Source organism: Conger conger, chromosome 19, assembly GCF_963514075.1.
Source record: "Conger conger chromosome 19, fConCon1.1, whole genome shotgun sequence".
Taxonomy (NCBI): domain Eukaryota; kingdom Metazoa; phylum Chordata; class Actinopteri; order Anguilliformes; family Congridae; genus Conger; species Conger conger.
Window position 1 is genome coordinate 6,674,669 of NC_083778.1, and position 21,135 is coordinate 6,695,803.

The following is a 21,135-nucleotide window of genomic DNA, read 5'->3' on the forward strand; positions in this document are numbered from 1 at the left end:
ATGGTCCCACATTACTGAGGTGACTGTATAGTATGTTGCTCTGTGATGGATTTGCAACCTGTCCAGGGTGTTTTCCTGCCTCTCACCCAGTGCATGCGGGGATAGGCTCCAGCCCCCCCATGACCCTGACCAGAAGTGAATGTATTAGATCATGGATGGATGGATGTGGAGTATAGGTTTATGGACCATTTAAATTCCAGACTGCTTCCTGTCAACACTGCTATAGTGTGTATGTGTCTGTTTGTATTAGTGTGTCTATATGTGTGTTCAGTGTGTTCTCATTTTGTGTGTTTACAGGTTGGCTGATTTGGGTCAGATCCCACATGTGGTCTAGTCTGGGCTGAAGTGTTCCAGTCTCCTGAGATAGGGGGCGCTGTTTCTAAAATGAGTCTCTCAGAGGAGCCAGAGCGCAAAGGTGGAACCCTCAGCACTGACAGAAAGAGGTATAAATGCATGACTTAATGTGGTATTAATGTGCTGTGAAGTATAGCTGGGATGTCCTGTCCAGTAAAGAACAATTGCTATCAAGTAATGGGGAGTTTGACGAATGGAGCAGAGAAATCAGTCAATCAGTTTGACAACATCAATGGAACAGGAGGCATTTGAGCAAACATAATAGGAATGGTTAGAGTGTTTGTTTTGCAGTCCACTTAGCATAGCATTTGTCAGTTCAGCTATACGGCCTACCAGGTGTTGCAGAATTTCTTGTGTTGTGTTTTTGCAGAAGAACAGCAGTCATATAACCAGCCTTCTCATTCATAGTCAAAGGAAAGGGTTTGTTAATGTCAGGAAGGCCCAAAGTCGGGACGGATGTCAGTTCTCGTTTTAATTTCTGAAAATACATGTCAGCAGTCTCTATCCGTGTAACCTTATCGTTAGCAGAGATCCACTGTCTACAATAACCTGTCATGCCTAGAAAATATCTTCTTCTTTTCTTTTACTTTGGAGTTTAAGAAAATCGAGAATCGCCGGGATTCTCAATATTTTCCTGCTTTAGGAATTTTGTGGCCTAGATATATAACTTCAATCCAAGTGAGTTTTTCTCATTTGACCTTGCGGTCCTGTAACTAGGAATTTTAGCAGCTTGAGTGAATCTTGAATGTCAACAACATACTGAATTAGTATTTGAACTGTTCCGAATTCTCCTGCAGAGCAGCAGAGAATACCCTTGTGGTAGTCTAGACCAGGTATATCGTTTTGTCTTAAACGTTAAAGCAAAACAAAAAAGCAAAAAACATTAGCAAGATCGATCACAGTGAAATCTTTTGCTTTGCCCGGGACTTGGGCCAAACTAGTAGTTTAGTTTAGATACAACTACAGTGTTTACACCTCTTTTTCTCCAGCAGAATTGTATTGCACGGAGAGTTAGGGCAGGGAACCACAACACCAGCTTTGAACAACGCATGAAAAACAGCCAATTCCTTCCTCAGCCTCTGGGCGGAGGGAACATTTGCGTTTACATGGCCTGTACTCTGACTTTATGGGTAAGTTGAAGTAGAGTAGCCCCAGTCATGAGCCCCACATCATATTTGGGCATGGCCCACAAATGAGAGGGAATTGCACTCAGTTTTGGGTCTGACACATGCAAATACGTGTGAGTGTCACAAGGCAATGCATGAATGCTGTCAGAGAATCTGGAAACTGGTGTGTAGTAACACACAGAGGGAGAGAATATTTTGTGAGTTCTCCAGTCTTTTCCCAGTCTGTAGTCAAAACATAATTTAACCCAGGGTCCTGTGTCCTCCTATTTTTTGTTTGAGGCTTTACACACAGACACATGGGGTGCGCTTGCCAAAATGATACAAAATGGCTGTTGTGTTGAGCTCAATTGTACAGACAATGCAAAAATCTTGTCCTCCAAAAACAATTTAGTAAACAATTTTGTTTCACCTTACCATTTCTCCTCGTGTTCAAAATCTCTACTCCTTCCCTACATGCAGTTTTTTTTCATTCTCAATGGATTTTCACCAGTGCCTCATTTCATCTGAGCAAGGCACTCAAACCCCTTTTTCTTCTGTTCAGTACATCTTTTACGTCAACCTTCTACACATTCTCAATCCCTCTGCTACATCCTAGTTCCTCCATCACTGGCATATTTACCTGGCCTTAGCTGTGCCTGGGCATCTGTCCAGATCCCACGCATAGAAGTACATTTCAAAGTTTTCTACACTGTTAATTCTACCAATTGTTAAACCGTCATTTGTGCATTCTATAATCAATCCTTATACATTATAATACATACATAATATCTCTGCCAAACAGGTTTACCAGACATACAGGAGAGTATATAAATGCATGTTTTAAAGTGATAGTAGAACCCTCATTGTTATCCAGAACCAGTAAAGGAATTATAAACTTTTCTGTTGTATTACCTCCTCCGGCATCTTGACTGACCATAGTTTTTCCACAAGGTGGAGGCTTTGATCACCACAATTTTGCTGTTATTACAGAATGACCAGCCCCAATATTTACAATAAAGTCTAATGCTCGCCTATTTACTTTGAATGACCTGAATGGTAATGAATTTGCAGGCGTTCGATATAGAAAACCTGCGCCCTGTGCACCTTCATTGTCCTTGCAATCCAGTTTGGCTGCCAGGATTTGGGAAAACACCAGCGCCCTGTGGCATCTGAGTCCAGCCATTCCATCTGGGGCAGCCACCAGGATTTTGGACCGTGACATTACCCTGGGGAGCTGTTTCCCAAAGTCCAGTATCCTTTTGCTGAAGCCAGCTCTTTCCACACACCGCCCATGAAGCAGTTAGTCAGCTGGGTTTCGTACGGGGTGAGACTGGCATGTTTCTCCATTCTGCTGTGTGCATCGTATTTTTCTGTAAGTCTCTCAAGAACATCATTAACAGTTTCACCAAACCTTCTCCACCCACCTGACTCGGATCTGCAGGTCCACAAACACGGCCTGCAACTCTTCCAGAGACGAGTTGCAGGACCGCCAGACCCTGGTCTTCCTGACCCACTCAGGAATTCTTTGGGCATTCTTTGCAGTTCGCCCGTGGTGGAAATTGAATCAAAAGAGCAGTTGAAATGCACAACAGGAGGTAACACTGAATAAATTGTAATACATTTAAAAAATAGATTTTTAAAAATGTATTATTATTTTTTGACTGCAGATGTATCTCCTTCCCTCTCAGCCTGCTTTTCCTGTCTAGACATTGTTTCTTTTTTCCACGAATCTACTTCAAACATATTTCTATTTATGTTTATTTTTACAGTATAAAATGATAATACACTGGTGTGCGGTTGCCGACCCATACTGTCATGCATTATATTCATAGGACCCGTAAATTCTGGGTCTTGCCTCTTTGAACTCTTCAAGCTCGTGGTTATTACCTTACCCCACTACTAGTCTGTACCTTATTAATAAATTAAATTTAATAAAGTTTTATTAAAAAAATTTTTTTTTTTTACTTAATTAACTTAATAACTTTTTTTTTTTAAGGTGCACCTGATCTAATCAGAGTCTAAAAGACCATTTGTCTCCAATGTCGACACTTTCACACATGCGCGCACACACACACAGACCCGCTACACAACGCCTCTATCACACTGGCCTGTTTTCAGCTTGCACTCTCATGGTCAACAAAACAGCCTTAAGTCAAACGAGGTACCTTTTAGTGATTCACTATGGCCTCACCTAAGTGTTCTTTTTTTAGGATTGCGTATTAGTTACCCCACACATAAACGTCTCAGAACTGGACCCCTGGATCCTTCCCCATAGCCGATTGCTTACAATCCCTTCGTGGCGTAGGTTTTTCGGTTCAAGGGACTCTAACTCCTGGCAGTGTACACTGTCTGTCCGCATCACAGACTGTTCTGTACAGGGAAGAACCACATTAGCGATCCCATTCTCCTCGCCAAACTGCTAGGGAAAAATGCCCTTTTTAACATTTCACAGGTGAGCATCGTCTGATGAAACAGATCCCAGTAAAACAACAATAGCTATACTTGAATTTAACTTTCATATTTATTTGCAAAGAAATGACAGAAAGTGAGAAAGCTTACCGGCTTTCTGATTTGCATCAGACACAGTAAGACTCTTATACACACTTTTCTAGAAGGCGGGGCTTTACCAAAACAAAAAGACATGAAGCTGGCCATGAACATTTATCAGTATTTTGTCTTCTGAATACCCCTTGTTGACCTTGCTGTAAGACCGGAATGTGCTAGCTACCCCCTTCCAGTAGAAGCAGAGCTATTAAGATCAAAGTCTGTCTGTCTGCTAGGAGAGAGACAGAGGAAGACTCCTAGTACGCACTTAATTCAGAAAGGGGTCTAATAATAAGAAGGATTATCACTGAAAAGTTATTTGTAATCACATGATTATCTTTGTTAACACACATTGTCAATGAAGAATCAATGACAACAGCTTGATGCCATTTCCAATATCAGCTTCCAAATCATGCTTCCAAATGTTCTCCAATAAATGTTTAAAATCTGTAGTGCCTTGCTGAGTCCATGCCGTGTCTACTCCAAAAAGCAAACATGGGAAGTAGAAAAGCTTCTTAGCTACGCTCGCTCTTAGCTAGCCAGTCCGTTTATTCAAACCAAGAATCCCAAAACCTATGATTTTGTTGTTTGTCCTGTTGCTAAAGCTGCACCTGGTTTGGTCCTCAATCTCTTTGTTTTGAGTTTTTCCTCCAAAGACATCTTAGAAAACAGATGATTAGTGAAGAACGTATTTGTTCATATTTGTGCCCGCCATTTCATTAATTTGGCACTATTCACACGCCTCCAATGGATAACAAATTGAAAGGACGTGTCTCACACAGAGCTTCAGACTGTAATGGGCCCAATTAGATAATAAATCCTATATGTAAAGCATTTCACACACTTGACACTGTAATACGCTGACTCGGGGCTGAGAACAAATAGCCCTGGAGATAAAATATCGGTCATACCCTATGTTTTTCTTATGACCATAATTCAAACTAAACTGCTTGAATTTATTTATTGAAATAAGACAGCAAACAAGACCAACCAGGGTAACTTTAGAAAAAAGGAATTTCCCAGTTTTTTTTTCTTCATAGGGAGAGCTTAGCCCTGTTAGCACACCCTGTTTGCACCAGCCACCACTGATCCCTTACGAAAAAATAGTATACTTAATATACTTAAGTACACTTTTTTGGAGAAAACGTAAGACCCATTTTTAAGTATATTTGATTTAGTTTAAAGCAGTGTTTCTCAACCTCAGTCCTCGAGACCTACTTGCCAGGAGGTTTTTGTTGCTCCCAGGAACTTACACACTTGATTTAATGACTGAACCAAACTACCAAACAATGCCCTTGATTAGTTAAATCAGATGTGTGTGTTCCTGGTTACATAAAAAACCTTCTGGCAAGTGGGTTCCAAGGACAAGTTGAGAAACGCTGCTTTAAAGTTAACCTCAAGTATACTTTTGAATGCTTCATCAAAGTATCTGGGTAGTTCACTTTCATTATTAAGTAAACTTACTGATACTCAAAGTATTTGGTGTAATGCCAGGCTGGGGAGGGACTCCAGTCTTTTCTCAGCTGTCTCTCTAAATTGCCTGCAATAGACTTCCAAGGTCCTTATATGGTATTTTAGGTGATGGTATTTTTGTGATGCTAACTTCTGTGAATGTGCTTTTCATTAAGGATTGTTTGGTATTTATCAACGTACACACATGGATACGAAAACAACTGTGTCAACATGCGTTTGATAAATCCGGCATAATTTGTTCATTTCCGATTACACATACATTTACACACGATTTTATGAAAACATTGATGAATAAGGCGTGTTCTTGTGTAGATGTTTGACAGCCCAGTCGATACCTAGCGCTCGTTCCCCTGTTACGGTAACATCAATGACAACAGGGGCTCATCAAAGACTCAGAGATCTCTTTTGCAAGGTGATCAGAATACAGATTGTTGAAACTTCAAGCACTTGGTAGTCTACAGCTGCTACCGTTGTGCATGTTATTTAAATTAATGTTACAAAAAAGTTTTTGTCTCAATCTTTCCAGATTTTCAACAACTTTGTGTGCGGACTGTGAGTTAGAGCTGCAGTAAGAGGATGAGTTTAACTGGAAGCTCTGTCTCCATGTTTTGTTCTCAGGGTCCATGTAGAAAGAGCAGGTTCACCTGTACCCAGCTGTCTGTCTATGAAGAGTGATCATTCAATGGGTCATCCACCCGACTTCAGAGGAGAGTTCACAGGTGATCAAAGGTAATTAAGCCAGTTCAAATTGATGCAATAGTTTTATTATATTTAAATATCACTGGTAAATTTCAGGTGTAGATGAGGTTTATTTTGTCATATTCAGATGTGCTGTGAGTTAGAGCTGCAGTCAGAGGATGAGTTTATCTGGAAGCTCTGTCTCCATGTTTTGTTCACAGGGTCCAGGTAGAAAGAGCAGGGTCACCTGTACCCAGCTGTCTGTCGATGAACAGTGGTTATTCAATGGGTCATCCACCCGATTTCAGAGGAGAGTTCACAGATGATCAAAGGTAATTAATAAGGTTCAAACCGACACAATTGTTAATGGAAAACACCAACATTTTGGGAAATATACCTCTTTCCCAACTTACTCAGACTTAGACAAGGTATTTGATATCATTTTCATTTTTGTGCATTCACTGGCTCGGTTTCCATGTTAGCAAAATGTGTTAGCTTAGCATAAAGACTTGAAGCCTAAAGATGTCCGTAGCCTACCTCCTTCAAAGTTAAGAAATACATCTTCCACTGGTTGAACACAGTGATCTATGAACCTTCTGAAGGTAGTTTTAAAAGGTAGAACAATGTCTCTAATTTAAAAATATATTTTCCTGCACGTGTATTTCAAATGCACATGATAACTTGTGTAAATAAGACAGCTTCAGAGTAGCTGGAAGGTGTATTTCTTCACTTTGAAGGAGGTAGGCTACTGACACATATAGGCTTCAAGTCTTTATGCTAAGCTAACACATTTTGCTCACATGGAAATGGAGCCAGTGAATGCAAAAAAAATGAAAATGAAATTGGACATCTCGTCTGCTGGCTAAGTTGTAAAAAATGTGTAGTTCTCAAAATATTGCTGTTTTCCTTTAAATTCTATTTAAATGACAATGGCTCTATTCAGGTGTATGTGAGGTGTATTATGTCATCTTCAGATGTGCTGTGAGTTATAGCTGCAGTAAGAGGATGAGTTTAACTGGAAGATTTGTCTCTGTATTTTGTTCTCAGGATCCTGCAGTTACTGGAGTCCAGCTCTTTAGAAGAGAAGAGTTCAGAGAAATTATCTCCCCCAAGACAGGTGTGAGATCTTCTTCCTCATAACTTCATTATCTTTTAATCAGTTATTTTCTGTGTCCTGTAAATCTAATTCAAACATATAGTGGTATGTAATGCTTCTATTTTGCATTATTTTCTTTTTCAATACAAATGTTTTCATAACAAATTATATTTTCAGCATAACAATTTGAGTGAAAAATTGAATCTGTGAAATTTACACACATTTCATAATTTTTTTGTTATTTGGTATGTCCCCCCAACGTTAATGGTGACATGCACATGAGCTGTCTTGGACTCCACATATTTGTGCAATACCTGATGATCCATGTTATTCCAGCAGTATTTGACAATGTTTCAAAGAGCATCTTGTGATGTTACTGAATGCTTGGTTTTTGTCAGTCTTCAAGTGTCCCCATAAATTGAGGTTGAGGTCAGGTGATTGTGGATTATGCAGCAATCCTTGCTCTTCTTTGGTCTTCAAGTAGTTCTTGCATAGCTTTGAAGGAACTTTAATTTGTTTTAAAATGTTCAAAATCTGAAAACTTAATTTTCACAATAAGATAAAAAAATTATTCCCTGATTGTCAATGTGGTCTCAGACTTTTGGACCCCACTGGATATCATGAATATTTTCACAAGTGCCTTTTTGTACTTAACATTAATAACATGCTCCAGCTTTGCCAAATATTACTCATAACCATCCACATCTCATGCATGCATGCAATCAACCCGCTTTTCATTTAAACATTTAATGTGAACATTTAAACATTTGTGGCTTCTTTGGCACAAGGAGGTAAAAAATGACCTGAAATGAAAAATCGTAAATGTTTGTGAAGAGAATCCCGAGTGGAAACAGCAGGTGAAGCTTTCGGCAGTGCACATGAAGTGCTAGTCCTAGTCCTAGTGCTAATGTGCTACTTTTTAAGCCATGAAAAGGCTACAACAACACACCACACCTTAATCTCTAATCCAGTTCTGCAGTGGTCCTGGCCCTGTGTGGCTCACAGAACATCCAGACTCCTTTTGCTGGTCCCATGTGTTTGTTTCACACTGTGACAACACACCTCTTAATGTGTTTATTTCAGTCTCTCCTGCACACTCTGGTGGAGCTGAAGAAGAATGGAGAGTTTAAACTGTTTCAGAGCCATCTGAGTCAGGACTGCCCAGAATGCTTTAAGACTTTGTCTGAAGATCCTTCTGTGCTGGAGAAGTTCATGAAGATGAAGGAATCGCTCAAGAGTCATCAAAGCCATGATTACCCAGAATGCAGTGAGAGAGAACATGAGGATCCTGAGGTCCTGTACATTGTTGAGAAGATGCTGGAGACCTGTGGCAGTGAGAGGTCTCTGAAGATCACACTCCACATCCTGAGGAACATGAAGCAGAAGGATCTCGCTGATTCACTGGAGAGAGATGAGCAGCACAGTAAGTTATCTCTCATTCCTACTGTGTGTCCATTAGAGTACTGACATGAGTTTAGCAAACAGATCTCACAGAGCAATGTTCTGATTCATAGAATTCACACGTTCATGATAATGCTTTACCTTGATAATCTTGCATCGAAAAAATCTTACATCATGAACAACATGTTCACAATGGCATTTAAATGAAATTTTCGCCTCAAGTAGTGATTGCACAGAAGATTAAATGTCTCTGAAGGGGATTCGAAGGAGGAACTTTGGGCTCAAAAGGCTGTCAACTAAAGCACTGTCCCATCAGACAGACTGTCCTGAGTTTGTGCATTAACTAAAGCACTGTCCCATCAGATAGACTGTCCTGAGTTTGTGCAGTAACTAAAGCACTGTGCCATCAGACACACTGTCCTGAATTTGTGCAGTAACTAAAGCACTGTGCCATGAGACAGACTGTCCTGAGTTTGTGCAGTAACTAAAGCACTGTGCCATCAGACAGACTGTCCTGAGTTTGTGCAGTACCTAAAGCACTGCCCTGAGTTCATATTCAGGGCAGAATAGATTTTGAAATTACCATGTGACCTTTGATGATGGTATTTACCACAAGGATCCACAGCATAAACCTGAGAAATGACATGGAAAAGGACCCTTCTCAGCTCCTTCCCTGAGGATGGCACCCCACTGATTCTCCTTGGAGACTTCAACATCCACCTTGAAGCCTCCCAGGCTGCTGCCTTCCTACCGCTACTCCACTCCTTCGGCCTCTCCCTGCAACACTCTCCTCCAACCCACAAGGCGGGCAATGTCCTAGACCTTGTCTTTGTGAGGAACTGCTCATGCTCCGACTTCACGGTTACCCTTCTGCATACATCTGATCACCACTTCATCTCATTCTCCCTCCCTCTTCCTCCCCATCCTCCTCCCCCTCCTCCCACCCACACTTCCTCAGCCCGCCGTAACCTCCACTCCCTCTCACCCTCTTCCTTTGCCACCACTGTCACCGCCTCACTCCCCCCTCTCGAATCCTTCTCCAAACTCCCCACTGACTCTGCATCTGCCACCCTCTTTTCATCTCTCTCCTCCGCCTTTGACTCTCTCTGTCCCCCTGTCTCAAAGCCACCTCGCACATCCCCTCCCAGTCCTTGGATATCAGACACCCTCCGTACCTCCAGGACCAGCCTCTGCGCAGCGGAGAGGAAGTGGGGAAAATCCAGAGACCCTTCAGACCTCACAACTTACCAGTCTCTCCTGGCGGCATTCTCTTCCGCTGTCACTGCCGCCAAAGCAAAATACTATCAGACACAAATTCAGAACTCCACTTCTAACCCCCAGAAACTGTTCTCCATTTTCTCCTCTCTCCTCAACGCACCCCCTCCTCCACCTCAGTCCTCCTTCGCTGCTGATGACTTTGCTGATTTTTTCGATGAGAAGGTCACAGTCATCCGCAAATTCTTTACAACCACCTTACTGTGCCCCTGCCCCCCTCTAGGCCCATCCCTTCCTTTTCCACTTTCTCCCCCCTTACAGACTCTGATGTTTCTCAACTCCTGCTCTCCCACCGTATCACTTCTTCCTTTTCTTTCTAAAACCATAGAACGAGCTGCTTCTACTCAACTTTCTTCTTTCTTTTCTAACAACAACCTGCTAGACCCCCATCAGTCTGGCTTCAGCTCGGGCCACTCGACAGAGACCACGCTCCTCTCCATCAGTGAGTCGCTCCATGCGACTCTTCTAGATCTCTCTGCTGCCTTCGACACTGTGGATCACTCCATCCTCCTGTCCGCCCTGTCAGCAACGGGCATCTATGGCACAGCCCTGGACTGGATTGAGTTCTACCTCTCTGGTCGCTCCTTCCAGGTTGCCTGGGCTGGTATGGTATCGACACCTCGGCCCCTTGCCACAGGAGTTCCCCAGGGCTCAGTCCTAGGCCCGCTTCTTTTTTCTCTTTACACTCGTTCCCTTGGCCCTGTGATCACTGCACATGGGCTATCCTACCACTGCTATGCGGACGATACCCAACTCTTCATCTCGTTCCCACCATCTGATACACAGGTTTCAGCCCGTATCTCTGCTTGCCTGAGTGACATCCAGAGCTGGATGGACAACCACCATCTAAAGCTCAACCCAGGTAAGACTGAAATGATATTCATCCCTGCTAATACCTGTCCCCATCTGGATCTCTCCATTTCCCTCGGGGATACCACACTCACGCCGTCACCCAGTGCAAGGAACCTCGGCGTGGTGATGGACAGCAGACTGTCCCTTTCCGAGAACATTCCTGCGGTGACCCGGTCTTGCAGTTTCTTCCGATACAACATACGGAGAATCCGCCCCTTTCTCACCCCCTACTCGACCCAGCTCCTGGTCCAAGCTATGGTTCTGTCCCGCCTGGACTACTGCAATTCCCTCTTGGCTGGCCTCCCAGCGTCCGCCATCAGACCCCTCCAACTTATCCAGAATGCAGCAGCTCCTCTGGTCTTCAACCTTCCCAAATACTCACACGTCACCCCCCTGCTTACTTCCCTCCACTGGCTGCCTGTCATGGCTCGCATCAAATTCAAAACATTGGTGCTAGCCTTCCAAGCAGTTAAGGGGTCTTCCCCAGCTTACCTCCAAAAAATCATCAGACCCTACACCCCTGCCAGACCTCTTCGTTCAGCCTCCACAGGCCACTTGGCACCTCCCCCTCTCCGAACCACCACCTCACGCTCACAACTACTGTCTGTTCTGGCTCCACGGTGGTGGAATGAACTCCCCATTGAGGTCAGAACTGTAGAATCTCTCCCCACCTTCAAGCGCAAACTGAAGACGCACCTCTTCAAGCAGCACCTCTCCCCATCCCTCCCTACCTCCCTGTGAACCTTAATTGTTTTTAGTTGGCTAGGTAAGCAGTATTTGGATAGTTAAGTTTGGTCACTTTTGCTTTGTTGTACGGGTAGCAATTGAAATTGTACTTCCCTGTAGGGTCTTTCAGCGCACTTATCCCTGGTTATGGGTATGCACTTTGTTGTACGTCGCTCTAGATAAGAGCGTCTGCCCAATGCCAATAATGTAATGTAGTGTAACAATTGAAACCATGGTCAGTTTTCATCTTTTTAATGTGTTTTTTTCCTTCACTCTTATTGTACAAGTGTAACAGTATGTAGTTTTTGCTCATTAGTTTTATTTGTTATTGATTATCATTGAGAGTTTTGTAATACTGTGAGAGAGGTGTGTTATACTGTTAAAGGTATGCAGCACTGTAATGTGTGTAAAAAAACTGACTACTTTATCGGTTATTGAATGGGAAATGTTTATCTTATTTTATTTCTCATATTCCTCTCTTCAGATGAATCCATTAAAAGAGCCCAGCAGGAACTGAAAACTCATCTGAAGAAGAAGTTTGAATGCATATTTGAAGGTTTAGCAGTGCAAGGCCACACAACTCTCCTCAATGAGATTTATACAGAGCTCTACATCACAGAGGGGGGAAGTGGGGAGGTGAATCATGAGCATGAGGTCAGACAGATTGAGACAGCGTCCAAGAGACAAACCACCCAGGAGACTCCAATCCTCTGCAATGACATCTTTAAGCCTTTACCTGGACAAGAGAAACGCATCAGAACTGTGCTTACAAAGGGCATCGCTGGCATTGGGAAAACCGTCTCTGTGCAGAAGTTCATTCTGGACTGGGCAGAAGGAAAAGCCAATCAGGACGTTGATTTCATCTTCACTCTTCCTTTCAGAGATCTGAATCTGAAGAAGAAAGGAGCATTCAGTCTGATGCAACTTCTGCAGCACTACTTTCCACAACTGAAAGAGATCAAAAGTGTTGAAGGTGATGAAGTCAAAGTTGTGTTTATCTTTGATGGTCTGGATGAATGTCGACTTCCTCTACATTTCCAAAGCAATGAGATCTGCTGTGATATAACAGAGTCATCATCAGTGGATGTGCTGCTGACCAACCTCATTAAGGGGAATCTGCTTCCCTCTGCTCTCCTCTGGATCACCTCCCGACCTGCAGCAGCCAATCAGATCCCTCCTGAGTGCATTCACCAGGTGACGGAGATACAAGGGTTCAATGACCCACAGAAGGAGGAGTACTTCAGAAAGAGAATCAGAGATCAGAAGCAGGCCAGCAGAATCATCTCACACATCCAGTCATCCAGGAGTCTCGACATCATGTGTCACATACCAGTCTTCTGCTGGATTTCTGCTACTGTTCTGGAGACAATTTTGGGTAAAGTAAAGAGAAGAGATCTGCCCAAAACTCTGACTGAAATGTACACACACTTCCTGCTCATTCAGACTAATGTGAAGAATCTGAAGTATCGTGGCTCAAAGATGTCAGCATTAAACCCAAAGATGTCAGCATCAGATACAGAAATCATCCTGAAACTGGGGCAGCTGGCTTTTGTACAGCTGGAAAAGGGCAATCTGATATTCTATGAAGAGGACCTGAGAGACAGTGGCATTAATGTCAGTGAAGCTTCAGTGTACTCTGGGGTGTGCACAGAGATCTTTAAAGAGGAGCGTGGGTTGGGTCAGGAGAAGGTCTACTGCTTTGTGCATCTGAGCATTCAGGAGTATGTGGCCGCCTTGTTTGTGTTTCATTCATGTGTAAATGAGAACAGAAACGTGCTCAGAGCAGAAGAATCAAAACCTCACAGTGGCAGAGTGCAGCTGTCTGAGTTACATGAGACTGCAGTGGATCAGGCCTTAACATGCAGCTGGGCCTGTCTAAGACCTGATCCACTGCCCTCCTGTGGAACTCAGACTGGTCTACTTGTTTATTCCTGGTCTCTGCCTGAGTTCCACAGGATGCTAGTGGATCAGGTCTTTGACAGCTGGTCCAGTTCTGCGTTCTCACTCTCTGAGTTAAACAGGAGGGCAGTGGATCAAGCCTTACAGAGTGAGAATGGACACCTGGACCTTTTCCTCCGATTCCTTCTCGGCCTCTCTCTGGACTCCGTTCAGCCGCTCTTAGGAGGACTACTGACCCAGACAGGAAGAAGATCTGATGGAGCACAATGGATAACAATACCCTTTCAGAGACCACTGACCCAGACAGGAAGAAGATCTGATGGAGGACAATGGATAACAAAACACTTTCAGAGACTACTGACCCAGACAAGAAGAATATCTGATGGAGGAAAATGGATAACAAAACACTTTCAGAGACTACTGACACAGACAGGAAGCAGATCCTCTGGACTAGACCCACAGACACAGACAGGAAGCAGATCCCCTGGACTAGACCCACAGACACAGACAGGAAGCAGATCCCCTGGACTAGACCCACAGACACAGACAGGAAGCAGATCCCCTGGACTAGACCCACAGACACAGACAGGAAGCAGATCCCCTGGACTAGACCCACAGACACAGACAGGAAGCAGATCCCCTGGACTAGACCCACAGACACAGACAGAAAGCAGATCAGAGAGCATCAAGAAAACAGTCCAGTACATTAAAGAGAAGATCATAGATGAATCTTCCGCAGAGAGGACCATCAATCTGTTCCACTGTCTGAATGAACTGAATGACAACTCTGCAGTGGAGGAAATCCAGAATACCCTGAGATCAGGAAATCTTTCTGATAATGAGCTGGAACTCCACCAATGTTCAGCTCTGGCCTTTGTGTTACTGATGTCAGAGGAGATCCTGGAGGAGTTTGACTTGAAGACCTACAACACATCTGAAGCAGGTTGTCACAGACTGCTACCAGTAGTCAGGAACAGCAGGAAGGCCATGTGAGTATTACATCATTTTTAATGTAGGTAATGTATCATTCTAGTCAGTGCAATAAAATTGTCAGGCAACTGAAAATTTGATTATAATATCTGAATCTAGCTTGTGCCCTCATTTAATGTTCTGAATCCAGAACATAAGCTGCAAAAACCCCTCACTTATATATTTTATTTTATTTTATTTACTATTATTATTTCCAAAGATAAACTGTCAAATAAATTATGAATTTGTTGAAAGTGAAAGGCAGAGTAATCTGATGGATCAACATGTCAAAACATACAGCACAGCTCATGTGTGGGATTAAGGGGGAGAAAGGGGGAATTCTAGGTTCATCTCAGCAAGTTTTTATTTAGTTTTTTAAAAACTATTCTCCACACCTCTAGGACAGCAGTAATGTTCAGTGCACGGTAACCCACCATCTCCCACACATAGGTGCTGATGATTCGAATAAGGAGTAGTGGAGAGGAGTGAAAGAGAGGGAGATGAATATTGTTGGTGTATCTAGTGTGTGTGTGAACTTGTGAATTAAGACAGAATAGATCCTGACAAGGTTTTGGCAGGGATTCTGGGTGATGCAAATATTTGTAGCTGAAAGAGCATGTTATTTGAATGTTCATCTCACAAATGGACAGTAAATTCAGTTTAGCAAAAAGTGGGGATGATGGCTCATAACGGTGAGAGTAATTAGTCTTATAATTTATTTCAGCAAAATGGAGATTCTGTGAAGAGAGGTGGGGTATGTGGCGGCCCATGCAATATTATAGCTAAACTTTATTTATAAAGCACATTTAAAACAACCATGGTTGACCAAAGTGCTGTACAAAACCAGGCAATAAAATTAAAGATAAAATGAAATAAAATGAGATAAAAAGAAATAAAATGAAATTAAATGAAATGAAATTAAATTAAATTAAATACATGTACATTATCTGGATTCCGCATTTATGTCTGACATAAAGGCCTCACTAAAAAGGTGGGTTTTTAACAAGGATTTAAAAACATCTATGTTTTGGGCAGATTTAATATGTGGCGGTAGGCTGTTAAGACAGGACTGGTGAAACCAAGGATTGATTTTATGGATGATGGGTGATTTTGTTACTTTTCTACAGACTAAGTGTATGTGATCTTTCCAGTTTAACGTTTCATCAATGAAGATGCCAAGAAATTTGGCTGACCGGACATGTGATATTTCATAACCATCAATAAGTACTTTAGAAATGGATTTACAATATTTCTTAATTTTTCCTGAAAATGTATAACTTTTTGCACAAAGTAAAATGAAAATGCAGAAACGACACAGCTGGAAACAAACATAGTCGAGGCCAAGTCTGACTCCCTGCCAGAATTTGACTCTGCTAGTTCTCCTTTCGCGATTTCCTACCAATTTCCGACCAGTTTATTAATTGTTTCTGAGGATCGATGGACAATTCTGTGCCATGGTCCATATAGGTACATTCACATTCAATATGGTCGGAACACTGTTGAATCTTGATGAACAATCTTAGAAGAAATACAGTTTTGTTTGCTGGTATGTCTCTGTTCTGGAAGCCTGCCAGTGAAACCAGAAGCAGCCATGCTTCTATACAGCAAGCTCATTGCTTTCAAAGGCCAGCGGATTTCACATTGTGAGGAGCACATGTCCAACGGCTCGTAGCTTTCCTGAGGACGGCAGGTGACAGTTACTGCAGTTGTTGCCGCGCTGAAGCAGGAGTGGCAGAGTGTAGCTCCAGAAAGGGGCCGCATGTTGAACAATGAGTGTTCCCCAAAAATGTAAGCAGTCGGCCAAAGAGAAAGAGTAGATTTTGGGCTTCTGCTGCATTTTTAAATGTTAAATGAATCCCTAATACATGCCTTTATTTTTCAGCATTTTGTTTGCGTTAAAATATGCCGACATGACAAACAATTTAATCTTGTAGTGCCATTAACCAGAAATTTGTTCAGAAAGAAAGAAGAAAATATGGTAATGATAACTCTTTACTTGAATAAACAAATTATTTTACAAAGCGTTACATAAAAGATACACATTTCACTTAAATGATATTGAACAATAACTCTAATCTGACTATTGTTACAACCCTGGCTCAGGGAATATAACATAAGGGAAACAGACACAGTGCTTTAAAATAACTAAATGTATTGTAACACAGGAACTATGAAATGATCAAAACAAAATGGTGGAGGTTGAAGGCCCTGCTGCTGCAGAGCTGGCTGCCAGGACAAAGAGAGAGAGAGATGTGGAGGAAGGGGAGGAGTTTATATACTCCAGCCTATGGCAGGTGTGGCGGGTTTGTTAATCAGTGCAGGGTACACCTCCTGGCTCCACCTGCACATACACCACACACATACCCCCATACATAACGCTATATACAAATTAAACTTTTAGGTTTATATATTCAGTCATCCATGTCAGACTGAATCTTCCCAGTCTGCTAATGCTCTGCTAAGCCTGTAAATGCAAATATTTAAACTGTACTGGCAATAGTCCACTGATTTGATGTCACAATAGCCTGTGATGTCACAATGGCCTATGATGTCACAATGGCCTTTGATGTCACAATGGCCTCTGCCCTCTAGCACAGCTCAAATACACTCAGTGACCAATAACGTACACCAGCTTTTAAACGGAAATATTTGAACACCATAGTATTAGCAGTAGCAGCAATATTCCACCGATTTGCCGCAATCACACTCGTTTAATTTTACATCCACCATAGCCTGCCATACATGCATCACGCCTACAAATATTCAATATTCTTTGTCACTTCTCCCGATAAAAACAAGTGCAAGGTGTGAAAGACGCTCGTCGGTCATTGTCGAGCGAAGGTTTGTTGTCAATAGCTTTAGCCTGCACGCTCTGTGTGCGCTCTGCTCACAGGAATTGTAAGATAAATGTGATCCAATGTTGCAAGGTTTGGGAATGCTCTATTCCTGTCATTAGCGACAAGGAAGGCTAAAACCTGACCTGTTGCAAACTCATTATTTTGCTCCTCAAATAAAGCAAATCAAAAATAAATAAAGTATATAGTATATGTCCCGAAAGGATAACTAGTTATCAAGATATGTCCCACTCTTGATAACTGCCTCACCCTGGCTCCACAAGTATCCTCCACTGCCAGAATCTGCAGGTTCTTCCTCCACAATATACGCCGTATCTGTCATCTCCTAACGGAGAAAGCCACCCAGCTCCTAGTCCAGGCGCTCGTCATTTCCCGCCTGGATTACTGCAACTCGCTCCTAGCCGGTCTCCGAGCTTGTGCCATCAAGCCCCTCCAGCTGGTCCAGAATGCTGCAGCCCGCCTGATCACCAGTGAGCCCAGGTCGGCTCATGTCACCCCGCTCCTCATTGGCCTCCACTGGCTTCCTATTGCTGCACGCATCCAATTCAAGGCCCTAGTGTTGGCATTTCAGGCTGCTAAGGGGACTGCCCCACCTTACATACAATCCCTGATCACTCCCTACTCCCCAGCTAGACCACTCCGGTCTGCCAGCTCTGGTCGCCTTATGGTTCCCTCTCTACGATTACCTGGCAAGCTGCACGTTCACGCCTGTTTTCCGTTCTGGTTACTCAGCGGTGGAATGACTTGCCTACCACTGTCAGGAGCAGAATCAGCAGAATCCCTCCCCCTATTCCGATGCAGACTAAAAACACACCTTTTCAAACAGTACCTTAGTCCTCCCTCCTGATTTCCCCCGCCCCCCTTTCTGATATCCCTATCCCTCTTGTCTAAAAAATTGCACTTATGATGACTATATGTTTAGAACAACACTTCATGTGTATTTTACTAGTTATGGATGTGATGCTTTGACTTGTGGAAGAACCTATGCACTTGCAAGTCGCTTTGGATTAAAAGCGTCTGCCAAATGACAAAAATGTAAATGTAAAATGTGAAGGAGCAGTATTCAATATGCACATCTGACGCACAGACATCATCACCAGAATAAGCTGCTAGCTCGTTCACATTGTGGAGGGCAAAGTGGAGCTTTAGAATGTAGAGCTGTGTGTGCATGTGAGCTCACCAACGTCTCACAGAAATGTCATTTGTCCACTTTTTTACTTCACAGTAGTGGTGATTAAGTGCTAGTGTGTTCTAAGCCTTTATTGGTGTCCGTGTGAGGTTCGTATGATGTAGCAAGCATAAGCAAATAGCACAAACCCATACAATGTGCACAAGTCTGTTCTTTGGTTGCCAATTTTTTAGGCCCTTTTCAGCTTTATTGGACAGTATATAGAGACAGGAAGAATGGGGGCGAGAGAGAGGGAAAGACATGCGACAAATTGTCAGACAGTTGGATTCGAACCGTTGACGTCGCGGCTCACAATGAGCATGCGGTCACTGCGCCACCGAGACACCCCTTGGTTGCCAATTTTTATGCCGCACTTATTGCCTGTGTGGCGGCATGGATGGTGCAGTGGGTAGCACTGCTGCCTCACAGCAAGGAGGTCCTGGGTTTGAATCCCTGTCGGCCGGGGCCTCTCTGTGCGGAGTTTGCATGTTCTCCCCGTGTCTGCGTGGGTTTCCTCTGGGTACTCCGGTTTCCTCCCACAGTCCAAAGACATGCAGGTTAGGCTGATTGGAGAGTCTAAATTGCCTGTAGGTATGAGTGTGTGAGTGAATGGTGTGTGTGCCCTGCAATAGACTGGCGACCTGTCCAGGGTGTATTCCTGCCTTTCGCCCAATGTATGCTGGGATAGGCTCCAGCCCCCTGTGACCCTGTTCAGGATAAGCAGGTTAAGATAATTGATGGATGGATATATAGAACACTATATGGACATTCAATAGTTAGGGATTAGTGAATAGTGAGCCGTTTCAGCCACAGCATACCTATGTGTAGGACCGAGATGGCTGTATGTGTGTAATTTCAATGAAATTATAAAATTAAATTGAGGGCTTGCTAGCATATATAGTTTAGGTTTGCTGATCATGTTCACAAATTGAAGTAGTTTATTAAAATGGAACAGGATATATCTAAAACGAGATGTAGCAAGTTAGCCAGCTAATTTATAACTAACTCAGTCAAGAAAATGTTTAAAGGGGAATGTCTCCAGATGAGTTTGTAAAAAGAAAGTGGAGAGAGAAGGAGGCTAAGAGAAATAGAAAAGAAAGCACAACTGGCAATGAAGAGTGGTAAGAAACAGAAAGATAGAAGTGAGAAGTGGTGAGGATGTGTAAATAAATGGAGCAATAGGTGAAGATTTAGTGCATAATTTTAACCAGGTGTGCTGGTATCGCTGCGGACCGTCCACTAGATGCGGTAAAGTTTCATTTGTAATTGCTATTTTGAACAGCAGAGGTTAGGGCTTGAGCTAGTTTGTTTCTATTGCTGTGTTAACACTTATACTTGTTGCATACCTGTCAAGTGATTGTTTGAGTGTCAACGTTTGTTTTAAATAGCTCTGGAATTTGTCAGTAGATTAGCTTTGATTTAATATTGCTTGTGAGCGATTGTAGGCGATTTTAAATAGGTGTGCTCAGAGCTAGCGTCGCTCCGTCCCAGTTTGTTATGTTATGTTCCACCCCATCCCAGTCTGCTCTCTCCCTTGAAGACACCCCCTGGAACGTGGGCCTCCACGGCGTCGGAACCCCTCGAACCTCAGCTACCTCCCGCTGACCCCCTGTGAGGACTTTGCTGTCACAGGGGGACTATGGAACTGCCAGTCTGCCACTCGGAAGGCTGACTTCTTCCCCACATATGCCTCCCTCCAGTCCCTACAAGCTACCATGACTCCATGGCTCTCCTCTTTTGAGCCACAGCCATCTTGAGGCTCTCTCTCCCGCATCGGTGGTACTGCGGATGGCTCTCCTCTTCCTCTCTCCCACGATGCCTAAGCTACTGAAGGCTCTGGCTAAAGAACGGGCTGCGAAACCCCTGCATCCGACCTCCACCGGAAGACACTTTGCTCTCTACCCAGCCTGCTGACAATCACTGACCAGTCCCGCGTACTTGGAGAGTTTCCTCTCAAAGGCTTCTTCCAAGCGATCTTCCCATGGGACCGTCAGCTCTAGCATCACCGCTTGCTTGGTGGACTCAGACATGAGGACAATGTCTGGCCGCAGGGTGGTAGCAGCAATGTGGCTGGGGAACTTCAGCTGTCGTTCGAGGTCCACCAGCAGCTGCCAGTCTCTTGCAGAGGTCAGGATGCCAGCAGATGTTCTTCTGGCAGGGGTTGCCTGCTCCCCAGCTCTGACAAAGGCAATGGTTCTCTTGGAGGGTTGGAACTGCTTTGCCCACAGAAGTCCAGCGCTGATGGCGTCAGCAATAGTCTTAAGGACTTGGTCATGCCTCCAACGGTACCTTCCATCTCCAAGTGCCCTGGTACAGCAGCTGAGGATGTGTTCTAGGGTTCCTCGCTTGGAACACAAGGGGCACGCTGATGTCTCTGCTAAGCCCCATGTGTGCAGGTTTGACGGGCTTGGAAGCACGTCGTAGACTGCCTGGATGAGGAATTTGATGCGTTGAGGCTCGGCTCTCCAGAGCTCAGTCCAGGTCACTTTCCTCTCCATCGCATTCTCCCATCTTGTCCAAGCTCCCTGTTTCATCCTCACTGCCCTGCAGGATCTTGTCTCCTCCTCTGCTGCTCTCACCTCCTCCTGGACAAGGCACCGCCTCTCCTTTCCCCTGGTGTTCAATTGAGGAGTTGGGAAGGACCCTAGCCCAGCTCGGCCCCTGTGACCACTCCCACAAGGTTCCTGTGACGTAGCCTGGCCTCTGCCTCTTGGACAGCATCCTCTGCTCTCCACTTCC

At 43.7% G+C, this 21,135-nt stretch overlaps 1 protein-coding gene across 5 annotated transcripts in view; it reads left to right on the forward strand.

The window, feature by feature from the left end:
* The first annotated feature begins 300 nt into the window (after positions 1-300).
* LOC133118792 (NACHT, LRR and PYD domains-containing protein 12-like) overlaps positions 301-21,135 on the forward strand; it is a 202,856-nt gene continuing 182,021 nt past the window's right edge. For 3 of the 5 annotated variants that reach the window (XR_009706441.1, XM_061229030.1, XM_061229031.1), the window contains exons 1-6: positions 301-443; positions 6,096-6,206; positions 6,377-6,487; positions 7,203-7,272; positions 8,335-8,674; positions 11,990-14,393. Coding sequence is in view for 4 of the 5 variants with exons in the window: in XM_061229030.1 (XP_061085014.1) it covers positions 385-443; positions 6,096-6,206; positions 6,377-6,487; positions 7,203-7,272; positions 8,335-8,674; positions 11,990-14,393 (3,095 nt within the window). In the remaining variant the exon portion in view is untranslated. The remainder of the gene's footprint in view (positions 444-6,095; positions 6,207-6,376; positions 6,488-7,202; positions 7,273-8,334; positions 8,675-11,989; positions 14,394-21,135) is intronic. The other 2 variants (XM_061229033.1, XM_061229039.1) reach the window with 2 other exon arrangements.